The sequence below is a fragment of the Sporothrix schenckii genome (assembly GCF_000961545.1).
Source record: "Sporothrix schenckii 1099-18 chromosome Unknown Cont47, whole genome shotgun sequence".
NCBI classification, from domain to species: Eukaryota; Fungi; Ascomycota; class Sordariomycetes; order Ophiostomatales; family Ophiostomataceae; genus Sporothrix; species Sporothrix schenckii.
Window position 1 is genome coordinate 3,382,696 of NW_015971148.1, and position 19,686 is coordinate 3,402,381.

Here is a 19,686-nt window from a genome sequence, read left to right on the forward strand (position 1 = left end):
CCTCCAGCCCTGTTTCCCCAGTAAGCTTGACACAGCCTATTTCATATCTAGTTTTTGGGCCACCGTATCGTAGACATACATTTTGAACAAGAACGTGTCTGTGCACCAAATATCCCTCAACAGCAGTCCTCTTTTCTTCTACCTGCCTGCCTGCCTGTGTGTCTGCCTATCGTCGTCTTCACCCCATCGTCGCACAACAATCTCGTTCTTTTTTCAGCCACTGTGTCAAAGCCATACGACAGGGCTCGTGTTCAGTACTCTGTGTCCAGTCTTGTGCTTCACGCAGTCTGCCCATTTCCTCGGACCCCTTCTATCACATCTCGGATTCCCCCCCTCGTCCCTTTTATTCCGTCCCTGGCTTTTTTTGCATGCATCGCTTGTTGACCCCAGACCGCAACATCGTCCATCTTCCCACGCCTCCGCCTGTCTTTCTTTACGCGTGCACATCTTTCTCGAGCATGTCTTAGCCCGTCTTTCCCACTTGCAGAGTCGACTCTCTCCTCCCAGCGGCCCTCCTTTTGCAGCATAGGCGCCAAACGCCAGCCGAGGCCATGGCTTCCAGCCTCCCACATCGGCGGCCGGCGTCATTCCGGCGCTTTGCGTCAATACCTCAAAATTATGGCCTCTTTGTTGTTATTCTCGGACTCCTCTTCTTTGTAGCAAACGCCACCGGCCAACAAGATCCAAGTACGTCTCTGAAATAAGGGAGGCGGCGAATCGTGTAGAGAAGGAAAACTAACCCGAATTTCTCTCCTCGCCCTAGTCAACAACTTTTGCCGGCGTTTTGGACACCAGTCGGCCGTCGTCGACCGGCGCCTCTACATTGATGGCGGGCTCGTCAACTGGAACCCCATCTCCACGTACCCGGGCAACTACTCCAACACGTGGCTGCTCTACCAGGACCTCGCCCGCGACGTCGCCGACGTGGGCATGCCGCCGCTGTACGCGAATTTGTCCAAAAACAGCAGCATCCCGGACGTCAGCGGCGGCTCCCTGTGGGGCGACGAGGTCAACAAGTACCTGTACCTGTTTGGCGGCGAGTACTACCAGCAGCCGCCGCCGACGCGGTTTCTGCTGTACGCCTACGACATTCTCAACAACTTTTGGGTCTCGCTGGGCCCGCCGCAGCCGGCGAGCATTTCCCCCGTGTCCTATGGCGCGGGCGTGGCCGTCTCGGAGCGCGGCGAGGGGTACTACTACGGCGGCTGGCTGTCCAACAACTCAGTCAGCGGCTGGGGCGCCGACAGCCCGCCCGTGGCGACGACGGGGCTCGTCAAGTACGACATGGACACCAACAGCTGGACCAACAACACGGGGCCCGACGGCGTGCGGCGTGCCGAGGGCGCCCTGGTATTCATCCCCGCGGGCGACGGCGGCATGCTCGTGTATCTGGGCGGCATCACCGACCTGTACGGCAACGGCACCGTGACGGGCCAGGGCCTCGACACAATCTATCTGTACGATGTCCTGAGCTCCAAATGGTACGCGCAGCACGCGTCGGGCACCATCCCGGGCGATCGCCGTCGGTTTTGTGCTGGCGTCACCTGGGCCGCCGACCAGTCGAGCTACAACATGTAAGTTGTCTTTGCGGGCAGTCATCGTGGCCAGGCCATGTGGCATGACATTGCCATGACATTGTCATGACAATGATGGCTTCACTGTCACTAAGCACGTGCTCATCCCAAATTTGGATCCTGCTCGTTCGCCCCTTCTCCTTTTGATTGTGACGTGTTCTCTTGCTTCCTGCTCTTTCATCGCATGGCCACACGCTCGCTCCTTCCTGCTCAGTTCCTTCTGCCTCGTTTCCCCTATTCTTCCCATTCACGATTTTTTGCCCACCCTCGCGTCTCCTTTTTTTCTTCTTGTCCTCATTCTCTCGACTTCATGTCCAACCCACTCATCACTGTGTTGCCAGATACCTCTATGGCGGCGCGTCCATGCCGCCCGACACCGCCGGCTACGACGACATGTACGTCTTGTCCCTCCCGACCTTCACATGGATCAAGCTGTACCCGACCGACGGCAACGTCACCGGCCAGTACCCTCACCACAGCCTCACCTGCAACGTGGTCTCCGGTGCGCAGATGCTCATCATCGGCGGCACGTTCCCCCTGTCCGACGACTGCGACGTGCCGCAGCAGTGGGGCACGCACAACGCCGACCTCACCATGGGCTTTGCCGCCAACAAGGCGCTGTGGCAGCTGTACGCGCCCAACGAGACGACGTACTTGGTGCCCGACGCGATTGTGAGCGCCATTGGCGGTGGGCCGTCGGGGGGCGCGACCAAGACGGCGCCGGCGGCCGGGTGGGACAGCCCGGACCTGAAGGTGCTGATGACACGGACGGCGATAATTGCCGCGCGGACGCCGACGCGCAGTGTCGGGAGCAACGGCGGTAGCGGAAATGACAACAACAACAACAACAACTCTGGTGGAAGTCATTTGGCCACCGGCGCCATTGCGGGCATCGCCGTCGGCGGGGCGTTCGCTGTCATTCTGTTTGTCGCCGGCTGCTGGACCTGTCTGCGGCGGTACCGCGAACGGCGTCTCGGTGGCCAGGCAGGAGGCGGCGGCGGTGGCGGTGGCAACGGCCACCCAAGGACGGAGGGGGAGGGTTGGTTGGGACGCCGTCGCCGCTACCGCCGCCCTTTCAACGGCCCGCCAGGTTTCCCCGTCCACGACCCCTATTATGGCGTGGCCGGCGCGCCTGGAACGGCCATGATGATGATGCACCCGCCGGTCCACCACGGCCGCTACACCGATGCACCCACGCCACCCGGCGGCTGGTCTCCACAGCACGGCTCGCCGTACTCGCCATACCCGCCGACCAGCCCATATGCCGTTGCGTACGCACAGCCGCCGATTGAGCTTGCCGCATCCAGCGGCAGTGGGTACATGCACTTGACGCCCGTGGGGTCTGCACTGGACTCGGGGTCGAACACGGGAACAGGTGGAACCGGGTCGGGTTCAGGGACTGGAACGGGGATGGGTACGGGTACGGGTACAGGAAGCAGCGGTACGTACAATGCCAGCCAACCGCAGGCGGTCGGCAAGTCGCCCAGCGATCACGGCAGCGGGCGTGGAGTATGGACCGCGCAGGTCAGCGAGGTACAGACCCCACCGCCACGGGGCAGCGTGGGCACCAAAGCTAGTGTGGGAGAACAAGGATCACCGCGCCTCGGAGACCGCCGACACCGGGCCACAGGCAGTGATGGCGGCTCGCCGCTAGCACGGGCACAAGAGCTGAGCGCCGAGGTGTTCAGCGCGCAAGACCGACCGCAAGGTTCAGGCCAGGTGCATAATACATACTACCACAGGTAGGATGAGGTGGTGGATAATACCTTCTCAAAGGGATGGTGAGAGCCTGAGGACTTATTTTGGGATAGTCTGTGCATTTCCTTGGAACCTTGTGCATCTCTATACGTCTTATCTACTTTGGTATTTACTTCTACTTACTTTTGTTGCGCCAAGTTCAGTTTCTATCTGCATTTGCTTTTGTTCTCCCTGCGACGAGATGCCTGGCAAGGAATTACATACTGATTTCTTTGTTTATTGTTTGGAGTAATTTATTATTTCTTTTCTCAAAAAATTAGTGGCCAAACAATGGAGTAGCTAAAATCTTAGGAAATGAAAAAAGAGACGATGAGTTCCTCAAGCATGCTTACTAGCAGTTACAGTCGGCTATCCTATAAGGGCCATGTGAGCCGCTCTCCAAGAGACATCTTGTCAAAATGATGTTGACTTTCACAATACATCGCCATCTTATCACGTGACGTGTGTGTAAGTGAGGTTAAGTGACGCGGTGCCTTTCATATCTGTACTGGGAATGCACCGCTTGCTCCCCACTTTTGCAATTTGCCTTCATTTTAACAAGAGACGTCGCTTGCGCAAGAGCTGCATTGGGAGGAAGGACGCCTAATATCGTTAAGGCACTGGAGTAAGGTGCAGGTGGAAAGGTGTGAGATAGGTGTATGTCTACTCCCTACGGTGTACAATGCACATATCTCGTTATTCACTTGGGCTCCAGAAAAACTGTTTTCATTACGGCAGTTTCAGCCAAAAACGCTAGCCATGAATGTACGTCGTAGATGCAGACAATTGTTATGCACATCTCGGAATTGCCCAGCCGGCAACTACACGGAAACGCCACAGACCGTTCCTGGCGTCAGATACCCTGTTCACGCCAAAAAGGATGGCCAAAATGGCTGCTACAGATAGCTGGAACAGGCGACACCGGCAAAGTTGGGTGATGATGGGATATTGATGCGTGCACACGGCGGCGGAAGAGAGCTCACGGAAACAGAGAACAATCCGTACGAGGCCAACTCCCAAGGCGAACCGGAGCAATGTGTATGTCGTAATTTCATTGACGGTGCAGTTCCCAGATCTCAGTCATATGCTATGACGGGCGAGTCTGTTCCTGGTAGATCCGCATCAGGTAGATCCAAAAAGAAAAGATAGCCATTCACCACCCATGTTCGTGCCAGTTCGTGCCATGTGGGAGTGCCAAGGAGGATGTGCCCTTAACTGTGTGCCAGATGCCGGGTGCCGGGGACTGGGTGCCTTGTGTTTTGCCATGTGGCGGCCTGGCCGAAAAGATAAGTGACAAAACGACGAACCATGCAAGATGATATGCAGTGGTGGCCATAAGGCGACAGAAGCCGTGGCTTTGACTCTGTCGATTCACTGCATCTGACACGTCTGTCATCCATCCCAACATTAGGGCATGTGAGAGAACCGTAGAATTTTTCTGCCCTTTCTTGACAGCGAGACGAAAACCGGGCAACACAATGCATTTTTGAAACCAGCTGTAAACCGATGACTGCTCCGTAATTACTTGTGACCCGTTTGTGCTCAATGTTGGACTTTCTGCTCCGCTACGCCCCATTTCTCCTATTTTGTCTTTTTCCCGTTGCACACCGTAGCATTGCGTCTGTTACAGACACGTGCTGCGCCCATGCTCGGTGTTATTCTCGTCATCCAGTTTTCGGACAGGGCGGAGCAACGAATGGCCCTTTTGATATCCGGGCCGGGCAGGTGTCATTGCGAATGCAACGTACCATGCCGAGGACCAGAGTGAGGGCCAGCGTGAGGGCCAGACCGATGACACAAACGTGGACGAGGAGCCGTGGATGTTAAGCAAAGACAAAGCAATGAAAAGTACGAAAAATGGCAAGGTTGGCTACGTTATCTCAGTTCGGTCTCTTCTCCGTCAATTGCATCTAGAGGCAATGGACGCCAAAGTCTCGTCTCTTTGAAATGGGGGTTGAGCATCAAGAAATGCAAAAACAACGGACACATCTTCCGAGGAGATCGAAGACAGTATGTGGGACATACGCCGTAAATTGCCTCGTCGTTTTGCTGCAGATAGTGTGTGTGGGTTCCTCAACATGGACAGGGGGACGATGAAGGAAATACGACGCACGACATACAGAGCCTGAGACCGACCAAAAATTGGAATATCGACTAGACAGGGGGTCCGACAAGGGTGGGAGGGCTGGCCAGGAACGGAAGAGGGAACGGCCTGGGGGCCAGAAAAGTGGCACCGAGATCCGTACGTTGAGGTACATCGTGGGGCAGGGGGACAATGGACAATGGACGCCTTTGAAAAGGATGGGTGTTGCCGATAGACAAAACCACCACTGCCACTTGACTGGAGAGCAATCGAGTTTTATTTACTTATTTATTTTCCTCTTCGTCTTCATCGAAACCGCAAGTCGTTCTCGACAATGTGACAAAGAGGACTTTGTTGATGTATCATGCGGTTATTATCAAGTGCGCCTTCGCGGTGTCACCTGCGTCGGGGCCAAAAACACAAAACCACGATGTCGCGTAACCATCGAATCAATGAAATGAAAACAAAAAAACCATAATCCTTCACAATTTTCAATATGTGCCTGCTCCATCTGGGTGGGACTTTAAACGTAACGAGAAAAAATAATATACAATGTTTGCTATTTGCAAGGGTGCTTATACAAGAAAAACGTCTGCTTTTTTGCCAAAGGAGGACGGGACAGTAAATAAAAGAAAGGGAACAAAAAAATGCGAGTATTGGGAATAGGAGACAAGTAACGCTGAAATAACAAAAGAAGAAAACCAATGCAAAAAAAACACAAGCCTTTTCGGTACGACAAAAATAATGAGTTGAAAAATGGGGGCCAAGGATGTCAAAACGTCGTCCTCCATAACCGCTCGTACTCGTAAGCTCATATGATTTTCTTCGTTGGGATCGAAAGAAAAAGAAAAACAAACGCACGTCAACCTCCGTTGTTACAAACTCCCACTGATGCTTGTGCGCATGCCCATGCTGCTGTCCCGATCGCCGCTGCGGTCGCGGTTCGTGCTGCCCTTGCGCTCGCTGCTGCCGTCGTAGTGCACCTGCACATTGGTCGTGCGCACAATGCCGTTGTACGTCATAATCTCCTCCTCGCTGGCGCTGGGCGAACTGTTGACCGCCGTGTGCGTCTTGGAGCCGCCCTTGAGGTCGCGCAGCGCAAACGAGCCGCCGACCCCCCGGCGGCTGGTGCCAGCCGCATTCGCACCCAGGCCGTCGGTGCTGGGCCCGTTGTCGGGGCCAATGCCGTTCTCCTTGTTGCGGCGGGCGGCAATGTTGGTCGTGACACTGCTGGTGCCGTAGGGGTTGTTGTTGTTGGTGCCGCGCCGGCCGCCGCCGTAGCCGTTGCTGTCCGGATAGCGGTAGTCGTACGTGGGGCGGTTGGATGAGAAGAAGCGGGGGAACCAGGAGCGGACGAGGCCGCGCAGCGAGGGTGCCGAAGCGCAGATAATAGCCAGGTTGGTCTCAATGGCAGACGTGCAGAAGCCGAGCGAGTACGTCGGATCGGGGCCCGGGGCGGTAAAGAAGCCGTCGTAAATGAAAACCAGGCGGACAATACCGACCACCGTGACGCTGGACAAATGTTAGTGAAAGCACACGAGGCGTAATTTGACAGTGGAAAGAAACAACTTACATGCCACCCAGGAGGAAGACAAAGAGGAGAGCGATCTTGACGCGGACCGGCATCTTCAGGTCAAGGAAAACCCAAAAGGGCAGGGCCAAGTTGAGCACATCGGTAAAGATGGTCAAGGCGGCGGTGGCCAGGTAAAAGATGCCCTGCTTGATACAGTGGCCGCCGACAATGGTTGTGTCCCAGTTGAAGCGGATGGGTGTGCACTGGAAGATGACGACGATGAAAATGGCGACCATGAGCATCAGGTTGAGCGCGTTGAGGATGTGAATGCAGATGCGGACGCCGGGCTTCTGGCTGCCGAGCTTCAGCAGGAACAAGAGCATGGACGTCTTGACGAGCGCGAGAATCGGGTTGTAGAGCACCTGTACAGCGAAATTCCAGATCAGGGCCTGGACGACGTCGTACTCGCGGGGAACGTCCCAGATGTGAATGGCAATAAAGTTGGTCTTCATAAACATCCACGTCGAGGCCGTTTCACCAATAGACAGGATCATGGCGACAATGATCAGGGCATCGTCAATCCCAAATTGCTTGGTGCTGACACGGCTATAGACACGGAGCATAACGATAATGAAGGCGAGAACCGGGAAGAAGACGATGATGGCGAAACCGAACTGCTGCAGAGGCGATGTGGGATACTCGGCGGTCGAGGCCATGGCGCGGGAGATGAAAGCACTGATCGAGGTGAATACCTCCTCGGTGCCCTTGCTGTGAATGCCATTGGCCGAGGCGGCGACGGCCTGCGTAGCAATGCTTGCCGCCGAGTAGTGGCCGTCCGACGCATACATGGTGACAGTGTCGAGGCCGGGATCCGAGTACGAGATGTGGGAAAATCGATTGACGGGCCGGTCTTGAGCAAACGCACAAGCGGTGGACCGCCTCGAGTGTTGACTGTTCTGCTGATCTTTTTCTCTTTCGAGAGAAGATTGCAAACGTGGGGAAAGGAACACAGAAATAAGAAGTAACAGGAAGAGAAGGAAAAAGAAAGGAAGATCAACGGACAGAATGTAACCAAGGACTGGGAGTGGGTAATATATGAATGGAGAAGGCAAGTGAAGAGAGTCCAGAAGCATTCAGAGCCACAAGGAGAGTCTAGACAACTGGACAGAAGGCAGAAGGATCAACAGAAGGAAGAAAAAGAGGAGACGTTAGACCGTGTACCAAGGGACTGGGTTTCTGTTGAACAGAGGATGCAGGGGGAGAGGCCTTTCCAGGGGAAGCAAAAGCAACTAAAAAAAAAGAGGAAGGGGAATCGACGACCGTGCCGATCGCTTCTGACAAGAGAGGCAAGAGAGGGAGTGCTCAAGTCGATGTGTTCGGCATCTCTCTCCAGGTCTTGGCTATTATTCGTTCCCTTGTCTTTGGGAGCTGCGTTCTCTGCTCGAGGCTCAACAAACGTTGATCCTTGCCGCTGCTCCTAGCTAGCAGTCAAATCTCACGTTTTGGTATCAGTTTAACTGCAGGTGGCTGAAAAGGGCGAGGTGAAGAAACTTCGAAGTGTGCGTGTTCTGTGAAGGGTGGCATGCACACTTTGTTAAAACAAAACAGGAAATAAAAACCAGGGGAGAGGACGACGGTTCAGGGGTGTGCTGTAAAGCGAGGGACCAATGGTATGTTGTAGTGGCTCCAGTAATAGCAGACGTGTTAAAGGGCCAACGTAAGTGTAGCGAAAGAAAGAAGACGAATATCGTCGAGGAAGAACAGCCCAAGAGGGCTAGAGTCGAGTATGCCTGTGGAGAGGTGGGAGCCGGAGTGGAAAGTTACAGTGCCAGTAGGAATGTCGCTGAGACGTGGACAAGAGGAAATACAAAGGAGACACAAGATGTAAGAGATCGGGAGGAGTAATAAAAAATAAAAATAAAATAAAATAAAAGAGCCAGCGGAAACCGCTCGGTTCTGTGCTCCACAATGGCGTGTCTCGTCCCAGGCCCTTTTCTGGGGTTGTCGACCGTGGCTCAGTTCGTCTCGTCTTTGCCAAACATCCCCCGTCGTCGCTAGGGCCGTTTGTGTCGTTTTGGCTACCACAGTCAGAATTTTTCAATAGCGTCGGCTTGATGATATGCACGTTGACACTTTGGGCAAGGGCCGTGTATTGCAAGAGGAGCCAAAAGCTTCAATTGCGCCGGTTGCCTTTTTTGGCAGTTTGCAAAACCCCCAAAGCTGGACCAGGATACGGTCTCACGGGAGGGCGCTCGGAAAGGTTGCCGGTCTGTTCGCCGGAAAGCCTGCTCGCTCCGTTTCCAAAAGCGTGTGAGGATGGTATGAGATCTAGGTGTGGGTGGTGTGTCACCCTCCTGCAGACAGATAGACCGAGTCGAGCGGCCAGCACAGACAGTAGTGCGCTTTTCGTTCTGCAAGACAGGCACCTGTCGACTATGGCAAGGATGGGACAAAAGACCGCTGCAAGTGGGAAAGGCCTGTTTCTCTGGAACGGGAACTATCGTGTAGATGTGACCCCCTTTTCTGCGCCTCCTCGACAGTGTGAAGCGTGGAAGAATACTTTGCCATCTCTGGGAGACGAACGGAGCACGAGCAAGAATGAGGAATAGTTTTCTTCAAGAGAGCCGACGACAAGACCCAAAACCAACGTAAGATTACAAAACAAAGGGACACAAGGCGGGTCCAGACGAAGGACGCCGGGACGAAAAAGGGCACAAGAAAGGTAGCCAAGCACAAATAGGCTAGGCTAGGTTTAGTAGGTGGCCCTAGGTGAGGGAGGAGGGGGGAGGTTGCCGGGACGTGAAGTCGGCAACAGAACGACGAGGAAGTGGAGATGCCGGACTGAAGATAAAAGAGAGACATTGAAAGGAAGCTTGCGGAAACATTATTCGCCCCTTTAACGCTCCCCTGATAGGGAGCTACTAGATGTAGTTACGGCAGCGACGAACCCAGTCCAGCGGATAGCTCTTTCCTGAAAATTAAAATGGTTCAAGAGCTAGTGATGCCCGCAGGGTGGAAGAACAAAGGAAGGTACGGGAGAATAAAAGGTGCGAAGGTGCCTTGAGAGCGCCTTCTGTCTACTCCGTAGTGACAGGGAAGGCACGAACGAAGTTGAAGTTCGGGAGCGAAGGGGCAAAGGGTGGCGTGAGAGTTGCATAATGCGCGCTGGAGGTACTCTGTTTTCATTGTGTGTCTGCTACAAAGGTGGGGTATTGTGCTATGGGAAACAGTGACGCTGCTTTTCGAATCCGCTGCGCGACAAAGACGGCATAAAAAGACAGGATCGAAGGCGCTCTCAGTAAGACTCACAACGGAGCTACACCGGCGCTCTTGGCCAGAGATGGGAGGCAAGTGGTTGCCGCTGGTGGGTAATATGAGTAAGAGCAAGGCCATCTCAATCTTGTGCCTGCACAGCTGTTGTCCTAGCGCGTCGTTATATGAAGCTGGACATGGACGAGAGGCACGAAAGCGGATTTCAGGGATCATTGTACGAGATGTAAACTACTGATTAATGATTGGAGATTGTCCAAAGCAGAACTGTGCTGGCGGGAAAAGTGAGCAGGAGATGGAGGGTGCTTGTTTGATGTGAACGCTTGTAAGTGGTCTGGGAGAAGGAAGAGGAAAGGGAAGACGGACGAGACAAGAATAAAAGGACGACATGCGGTCGTGTTCTCACGATTGTAGAGTTGAATGTTTCGGGTTCGTGGGAGAGACGAGCTGTTCTACGCACAACGTCCATCTGCAGGATGCTGGCGATAAAGTACAACTTTGGTCAGATAAAACCTAGAGAAAGAATCGTGACCGTGGTGATATTGTCGAGGGAACATCAGGCAACGACGACGGCCCCAAAAGACCCAAAGGCACACAAAACGTGCCAAGTGATAGCAACACAAACGGACACCATGCAGCAAGTCTATTTTGCACTATCTGGCAGTTCCTGTCTCTCCTGTGTCTCTGCTGTGAGTTTGTTAATCCCTACGGGGCTGGCTGTTGAGTGTTATTTTCTCACGTTCCCATCGTGGAAACATTGGCTAGTTGCTAAGTAAGCTACTATAATTGCCAATTCAGCTGGCTTGCATCGTGCTTGGGATTTTTGACGAGTGTTATGCCGCACGACGTTCAATTCCACGATCAAAGACCTCTTCTTGCCGTTGTTTTGCCGTTCCATTGCCGATCATTTCCTGGACCTTGTAGTTGGCCGTCTCGATCCACTGCGACATTTCAGAAGAGGTGGAGAAACCATGGAGAGAAAGAAAAGACAGCCCACGAGAACAATGAAAGAAAGAGTGAACATTGCCGGGAGTTGGTTTGTTTGCGGTGGATGCCGTCGAGTTTAGTAGGCCCTTCCACAAGGCTAGACTACCGTGGCCTGGAATTATCCGCTCAGGGGCCGATTAGCATGACCCTGCAAAGGGTGTACTACGAAGTAATACTTCGTATTGAGAGACCATGAGAAAGAGGTCGACAGGTCGCAGAGGGGAAAAGGACAGGCGCGGACGTGAGATTGTCATACGAATTCTCGACTCAGTACCTTTCTACGTTGCGCCGTTCTGCCATGATCTCCCTATTCCTTGCTTCTCTTTTCATAATCTCTTTTTTTCCTTTCCTTTTTTTGTCAAATACATTTTTATATTTTAATTTACACTTTTCTACTTGGCTAAGTGCCATCTCTTTGATATTTCTACGTCGTAGAAGACAGAAAAAGTGGAAAAGTTCACAAGCAGCGAGACGACAAGACAGATCCAGCGTCTCCGGAGTAGCCCCGACAACAGCACGACAGAGGCGCTTGTCCAACAACAGGTGCGTTCTGCGCCCATTCGCAAAAGGCACAAGCAGACCGCAAGGGTCCGGGGTTGAGGCTGGACCCAACTAGACCGAGTCTGGGCCAGAGACTCGACAAGCGATCGAGGTATCCAAGACGACGCCAGGCACTCGAACAGGACAAGGCTGTCGACGCTACTGCACGGCCTTGTCTAGTGTTGATGGACTGGACCCTGGTCCTCCCCCTCTTTGTCATTGCCTGCCCCTGCATTGTGTAGCATTGTGTTGCATCGTGTCGCATTGTTCGCTTGCCCTCCTCGTTTGGCGCTCCGGACGCCTCCTCTCTTTGACGGGGCTATCCGCCAAAACGAGCTAGCTTTGGAATCAGCTACAGTGCGTCGTCGTCGCCGGCCTCGTCACAATGTCCCGGTGCCCGAGGCCGACAGCTACGAAACACGGGTTTTCTCCTGTTGGCTATATTAGCATATTTTGTTATTTATTAAAAAAGGGGAGGCCACGACAACGGCGGAAATGAAAAGGGCAGGAATCCACGATGAGACTGGACTCGGGCTCGTCGGTGGGATATTGTAAGGGTTGGTACGAAGTATACTCGGGGAGAGTCTTGATTCGCGTCGTGCCTTGTCATGCCTTGTCTGTCGTTTCCCTTCTCGCCCATTTTCTTTTTTCGCCTAACCATAAAAGCCACTTCTCCCCCATCCACCATTCTATCGTTGTTGTTTATGCGTGGTTTTTGTCGTTGCATCGTCTTGAGGCGGAGTACATGTACGAAGTACGGAGGACTATTTGCTGCACATTCCGTGCTGTCATGATTCTGTCTGTCACTTTTGGCCCCCATCTCCGCTCCCGCTCCCATTGTGTCTCCCATCACACTTCTTTCCCCAGCCACAATCGCCGTCGAATTTGCTTTTTCTGTCACCTCTTCTTTCTTTTTTACGATCCCACTTCCACACCTCGCCTTCTCTTCCGCACCGTTGCAATGGAGATCTACAGATTTGCAGATGTGCAGCCATGCGGATTGCTATTGGCTGTGCAGCTGTTGGCTGAAAATGTCGCATGGTGCAACTTTGTGGCGTGCCGTCTCCGTACAAGTCGACTACATGTACGTCTCTTGGCCGTCCGAGCACCGGGAGACAGTCGTGGAGGGTGGATGCACCCGCACAGCGTCCCGTCGCGATTGTGTCTGTGGTCTGTGGTCTGTGGTCTGCGGTCAGATGCGCAAAGTGCGCCAAATGTAAATCGTAGCACGGAGGGAAAGAAGAAAAGTATGACAGAAGCACGAAAAGAAGCAGAATGGAAGAAAAGAAAGCAGAAATCCTCCGTAGTCGACCACAGCTGGCGTACCAAGTGTGCACAGTCGTTGGCTCGCATGGCAATTATGCCGTGGCACTCCATAATCCTCCGTTATGCAGATGTCAAAGCACGCATGCAGTAAAGCCATGCAAAGTCCAGAGTAAAAATAGCTTGCACGTGTTTACGACGTTACTTTACTTTCCCCGTTCAGCGAACACGACTTTGCCTGTGCTCGTTTGTCCCCTTCTCGACGGTTGGTGCCGTGTTCCCGTTTCCTTTCCATTTTCCTGGTTCTGGCCCTCCTCTTCTGGTGACTGGTTTAGTGCATTCGTTTCTTCCGTAGTTCTCTGTACTCTTCGTCTTTCGTCGGTTTTTAGCCGCCTTAGCCCTCTGACGAGAGCTCGGTTTTCTTTATTTTTGTTCTTCCGTCGTTCTTTTTGCGCTGCCCCACACCTCCTCGACCTGCCTCGATTGCCGATGGGAAGACAGAGACTGCTGAATCCTCCACTGCCTTCACATTATCGGAGTAATGCTTTGTACAAGGCAAACCCTTTGCTTCTGCAAATCCAAATATCACGGATCTTCTCGTCTAAACAGCAAACTGAAGCTTCCTTACAAGTCCATCGTATCTTCCGTCGTACTGCGTATATCCACCGATCCCGTCTTCCTGTTTATTCTCTTCCTTTCCCCCTCCCACACCTTCCATCTATTTCGTACATGTATATCTTTTTTGTCTGGCCCGCCCACTTGGGCACGGGTTTCTCCCCCTGTCGCTTTGCCTCGTGGCAATGTCGAAGCCATCTCACTCTTTTAGGCCCTTTCTCAATCCACGCTTTTCCTCTTTCTCTCTCGTGCCTTCATTTATGGCCTTTTGGTCTACATTTGGTTCATTTTCGGTCTATCTTGGGCCTACTTTCACTCTTTTGGCTTGAATCTGCTCAATATCGCTTCTCCACTCCTCTCCACACTCGTGCCGACCGCGTGCATGTTTTTGTCATTATCGCTGGGTGGAGTCTTTGTGTTAGATGAGGGCACAGCTAGCTGGTCAGCTCTTCATTTTAATTCTCCTCGCTTCCGGTCTCCTCTCGTGCTGCTTCTTACGGAGTCCTCATGACGAAGCAATGTACATTCGTACGATTCGTACGAAGGACTCCGTATCTCATAGTGTCCAGAACCTCAGCCTCTGCTCAAATGCATCTGCCGTGCCTCTACCCCTGTCTTTCCTGCCAGTCTCCCCTGTCGTAATCGCCCGAAAAGAATCCAATCCATGCAGTCTATCCTTTGGCAATCCTTTGGCCCAGCTACCCATGCTTTCCATGCCTTCCATGCCGTCGAATCCGTCATTCCCTTGCAAACTAGACTAAAATCGAGCTCTTCTCCCCTGTCCTGTTGCCCTCTGCCTCTTTTCTCCTCAAAAAGAGGCTATGTTGTCGACAGATCACTTCCAATCTTCAGCGAGTTGTGTCTGCCCCACACTTGCTATCACTTTTTCTGTTCATGTTTGGCTCCATCTGTTATGCCTCGGGAGTCTTTCCTCCATTGTTTTTTTGTTTTGTTTTTTTCTTCTCTCTACGTTCCTTGTCATCTCCCGCAGAACTTCACTCACCTCGCTCGCTTGCACCAATGTCTGGTAAGGTAGTCAGAAGTTGCCAGCACGCTCGCTTGTTTTGCCAAATTCTCAATTTTGTCTAAAGTCTCCTCGTGTCGTGTCTGGACCCTGCGTTTTGTCTATGCTTCCTTTCAAAGACGCCGCGCTGAGCCAAGACCAGCCAACGTGTTTCTTAGTCTCCGAGGCCATGCGTCCAATAACCTTACTTCGTAGATGTTCTCAGTTTCCTTAGATGCATTCCCTGCTCCTCCACTTGCTCTCCATTCCCAAAATTCCCAATCTGCTTTGCGTCCAACAACCACCCGCGAAATAACGAAATGCCCCCATTTGACCCCAATTAACCCCATTGACCCCCATTGGCATCCCATTACTACCGTGGCTGCCATTCATTGTACATATGTACATTATGCAAAAACACACGCACCACGTAGCAATCGGAGCCATCGCCCCGTCCAGAAACCCATGCCGGCCATGCCATGATGTGATGCTATGTCGAAGGCCCTTGCCATCTCCTTGGCTCCCTGTTGTCTCCTTGTCATCGGCGTCTTGTTGACCTTCTTTGTGCTCCTCTTTTTCCGCCCCGTAATGCCATTGTCATGCTCTTCCTTGCCCATTTTCACGTCCTTTTCACGCGCAACTCCGATAGTCCCTCGCTAATGCTGTCCACGCTTGTTGCTTTTGGCTCCGTTTTGGTCGTTTTCTTTCTAGTCTTCCCCATCGAAACCAGGCAGGTGGGAACGCGGCACGCGGCAGACCCGTCGCGACCGCCCGTCCTTTCTCTCTTTTTTTCCCTTTTCCCTTTTCTTCTTTTCTTCTTTTCTTCGTTTTCTTTTCTGGTGCCACTCCGAGAGACCGTCCCCGTGCCCTCCCTCTTCATTGCCACGTGGATTTGACATATAAGCCTGGCCCGTCCCAGGTCTCGGGGCCAAGAATCCAGGAAATCTTTTTGCAGAAAGGATCTTCGTCGGCCCTCCCCCATTCCCCCGTCGCCTTTCCCTCGTCTCCCCTTCTCCAGTCACTCTTTTGTCCACCTGCTGCCCTTTTTGCTATTCCCGCCAGAAAGCACAGGGTCTGCTCGAGCTCTTGGCAGTCTTTTTGTGCCTCGACTCCCTTTTGTATTTCTTCCCCCTTCCCCCTTCTCCTTCTCTCCTCCTTTTGTCTCTCTCCCTCTCTCTTCATCCATCACCAACCGCTCCGATGGCCCCCAGTCTGCGCGTAGCCGCTCTTGCGGCCGCCGCCCTCTTCGCGCCCTTTGCCAGCGCACAGTCCCTTACTGTGGACAACACGACCATCCGTAAGTGCATTCGGCTGTTTTCTTTTTTGTCCCTTCTTTCCATTCTTTGTTTTTACTATTTTTTTTTGGTTCGCTTTTTTGTTTTGGCTCGACTTCCCGTGCTCCGTCACACAGCCTGAAAAGGCTGTTCATCCTTTCAGCCTTGTTATTTGCGGCGTTGTTTATCTCTGTTTTGTTTCGTTTTGCTTTGTCCTTTTGTCTTGTTTGTATTTTCCACCAATCGCGCCTTCCTCTCTCCACCCGCTACTGCAGGTACAGACGCTGCACTTGCCTCACCACATCGCATTTTGCCCACGGGTCCCGCATCGTCCCGCATCGTCCCGCATACTCCGTCACACTCTCGCGCCTTCCTGTTCCTGCTGACAACATGCCGCAGCCGCCAACGAGGACACCGTCGCGCCTGCCGCGGCCGACGTCCCCCCCACCAGCTCCAACTCCACGGTCAACCTCTTCACGTCCGAGACCGCGCAGCTGACCGACAGCATCATCGCCAACCTGACGTCCCTCAACCTGACCGGCATCGACCTGTTCGACTTTGACGATGCCTCCACCGTCGACAAGCGCAGCAGCAACTGCCGCCGGAGCAGCCAGTGCAAGGTCATACCCGGCAACCGTCTCTACCCCATCAGTATCGTCTGGGACGTCTTCGGCCTCCTCCTCGGCCCCGGCGCCCTCATCAAGACCGTGCCCCTGGCCTCGCCCTGCTACACCAACTGGAACGACCAGAGCGCCTCCCGGTGCGCCTTCGTGACCAACAACTGGTCCAACGACTCCTACATGCACGCCGACGACCCCACCTCCGTCATGTGGCCGCTCTACCAGGGCCTCACCTGCGTGCCCACCGACACCCCCTCCGACCAGTGCACCCTCGGCGGCTACCCCTCGTACGCCGTCTCCGCCTCCAATGTCGCCCAGATCCAGCTCGCCGTCAACTTCGCCCGCAATGCCAACTTGCGCCTCGTCGTCAAGAACACCGGCCACGACTTCATTGGCAAGTCCGCCGGTGCCGGCGCCCTCTCCATCTGGACCCACAACCTGAAGCAGATCCAGTTCTTCTCCAAGCTCAAACTCAACGGCTACTCCGGCCCGGCCTTCAAGCTCGGCGCCGGTGTCCAGGCCTTTGAGATGTACCAGGCCGCCGACAAGTACGGCGTCAGCGTCGTCGGCGGCGAGGGCAAGACCGTCGGCGTCATGGGCGGCTACATCCTCGGCGGCGGCCACTCGCCCCTGTCCTCCATCTACGGCATGGCGGCGGACCAGGTCCTCGCTATGGAGATCGTCCTGCCCAACGGCCAGTTCGTGACGGCCAGCGCCACCTCCAACCCCGACCTGTTCTGGGCCCTGCGGGGTGGCGGCGGCGGCACCTTTGGTGTCGTCACCTCCGTCACCGTCAAGGCCTACCCCAAGCTGCAGGTCTCCGTCGCCACCTTCACCATTGTCAGCGGCGGCAGCATCACGGCGGACGTCTTCTGGGACGCCATGACTGTCTACTTCAAGTACCTGCCCGTCTTCACCGATGCCGGCACCTACTCGTACTTTGACATCATCCAAATCGCCCCCGGCACCTACCTCTTCGCCATGGCGCCTTTCTTCGCCCCCAAGCTGAGCCAGGCCCAGCTCCAGGCGCTGCTGGCCCCTCTCTTCGCCGACTGGGCTGCCTTGGGCGTGTCCGTCAACGCCCTCGAGTACTTCAACTACGACAACTTCTACGACGGCTGGAACCTGCACTTCCCGCTCGAGACGGTCGGCGCCTCCACGCTCAAGACCGCCTCGCGTCTGTTCCCCCGCGAGAACTTTGAGCCGGCCACGGGCAACGCCACGCTGTTCAACGAGACCGTCGCCGCCATCCGCTACGTCGTCGAGCAGGGCTCCACCATCCTGGCCTTCAACATTGCCGCCAACCCGGCCGGCGGCTACCCCGACAACGCCGTCAACCCCGCCTGGCGCAAGACCGTCCTGCACGCCATCCAGGCCATATCCTGGGCCGCCGACGCCGACACCGCCACCATTGCTGCCGCCTGCCTGAAGCTGACCAACGACTGGCAGGCCCGTTGGCGCGCGACCTGTCCCGGGGCGGGTGCCTACATGAGCGAGGCCGACATTCTCGAGCCCAACTTCCAGCAGTCCTTCTACGGCGCCGACAACTACGCCCGCCTCTACGCCTACAAGCAGAAGATCGACCCCTGGGGCCTCTTCTACGGCCCCACCGCCGTCGGCAGCGAGGACTGGTACATCACCGGCCAGGTCGAGGGCATCCCCACCCAGAACGGCCAGCTGTGCCACGTTTAGGGAAAAGACGAAGAAAAGAATGAATAAAATACAAGACAACAATCGCCTGAGCATGAGCATGGGCATGGACTTGGCTTTTTTTTTCTTGATTAGTTTTATTTTTGATGGGAAGGTATGAGATAATGGTCGTTATATAAACCATCATATTGTACATACAACACATGATGTTTTCAAGTCCGAACGGGAGGGGCTGATGAGAGAGCCAAAAAGGTGAGAAGAGGTTTGGTTTATCTCTGAGCCAGTACATATTTTACAACCTTTCAACTAATTTTTTTGTCCTAGCCATTTTTTCTCCATTTCATATCTCATTCAATCATTTTTTAATCATACCAAAAAAACCAATAAAATATACTGGGGGAAAGGTCTCAATTTTTTTGTCGTTCACTTTGTCTACTTCTCCCTTCGTTTCTTTTTCAAATAGACAAAAAAAAAGCCAAACCTCCCAAAACGCACTGCTGCATTTCTTTTTCTTTGCTGCTTCATTATTGTTTCTGGTTTTTAATTTCTACTTTGGATACAATTCAGGTGACGCAGTGTATGCGTTCTTCTTCCTCGACCTTTCAAAATGCCTTTAAGAGATATTTGCAATATCTTTTGTCGCGTACATTGCAACTCGATTTTCATTTTATCATTTATTCTATTCTGGCCCCTGTAAACCGTATTCGTCTGGTGGGACGTAAAGCATTAAACGAAAGGATAAGATATCTAACATGTACAGTTTAAAAGAAGTTTTTTTTAAAAATAAAAATTGACATTTTATGCGTGCTGCCTAAAGACAGTCCAGCCCTCACCTATGATCTCATTCCCATCAAATCCAAGATGATATCCCATATACCATTTCATATGAATAAATTGCATTCCATTAAATAAGCCATTTGCTCGCCCAACTGTCATACCGTAGTCAAAAATTACTTGACAAAGAAATGAAATTGAAAATGTTTTCGTCAAATGCACCCAAATCCAGCTCGCTCCTAGCTCCATATGATACCAAAGACAGGAAATATGATGTAAACAATAAATGTGACAACAAAGCTATAATGAGGTGGGTAATAGATATCGCACCAGCTGGGTGAGATGCGGCTCAGCTGAATGAAGATAGAAATGAAAAAGACCAAATCAGAGAAAATACGAAACACCGTATGCCCATGCAGTTGATTCCCACGCGCGGGAAGAAAAGTTCCAGAAATAAGAAGATAAAAATAACTTCCTCTGCTACCCCAATTTTGATCATGTCCGATTGCGATTCCGGACTGTATGAATCGGTCGTGCCGCCTGGTGTATGCCGAAAAGAGAAGTGCGCAACGCCGAAAGGAAGTCGATGATGAGGTAAGAATGAGGTGCCAAGGCGGGGCTGAGCGAGGAGATTGGTAACCTCTCCCCACCACTATTGTCACCGGTGACTGAGCGGTACGAGGGCGGATTGGACACCCGTTGGCGTCACCCGACTCTCCCATACACCTTCAATACTCGACTCTCGCTTACCCGGCAAGCACTGAGCTGAGCCGTAAGATCGGG

The 19,686-nt window shown here is 53.3% G+C and overlaps 4 protein-coding genes across 4 annotated transcripts; 3 read left to right on the top strand and 1 right to left on the bottom strand.

Moving 5' to 3' along the window:
* Positions 1-551: 551 nt before the first annotated feature.
* SPSK_04430 (uncharacterized protein) lies at positions 552-1,578 on the top strand (the record flags this gene model as incomplete). Its single annotated transcript, XM_016731237.1, has 2 exons — positions 552-687; positions 764-1,578. The coding sequence occupies 2 exons, from the start codon at positions 552-554 to the stop codon at positions 1,576-1,578; spliced, it is 951 nt and encodes a 316-aa protein (XP_016585614.1).
* Positions 1,579-1,937: 359 nt separating this feature from the next.
* Positions 1,938-3,320, top strand: SPSK_04290 (uncharacterized protein; the record flags this gene model as incomplete). The annotated part of the gene is made up of 1 exon (XM_016731101.1): positions 1,938-3,320. The coding sequence occupies one exon, from the start codon at positions 1,938-1,940 to the stop codon at positions 3,318-3,320; it is 1,383 nt and encodes a 460-aa protein (XP_016585615.1).
* Positions 3,321-6,269: 2,949 nt separating this feature from the next.
* Positions 6,270-7,755, bottom strand: SPSK_04257 (uncharacterized protein; the record flags this gene model as incomplete). The annotated part of the gene is made up of 2 exons (XM_016731068.1): positions 6,270-6,906; positions 6,968-7,755. The coding sequence occupies 2 exons, from the start codon at positions 7,753-7,755 to the stop codon at positions 6,270-6,272; spliced, it is 1,425 nt and encodes a 474-aa protein (XP_016585616.1).
* An 8,030-nt stretch (positions 7,756-15,785) lies between these two features.
* On the top strand, positions 15,786-18,171 carry SPSK_10569 (restculine oxidase precursor; the record flags this gene model as incomplete). The annotated part of the gene is made up of 2 exons (XM_016736923.1): positions 15,786-15,882; positions 16,259-18,171. The coding sequence occupies 2 exons, from the start codon at positions 15,786-15,788 to the stop codon at positions 18,169-18,171; spliced, it is 2,010 nt and encodes a 669-aa protein (XP_016585617.1).
* Between the last annotated feature and the right edge of the window lie 1,515 nt (positions 18,172-19,686).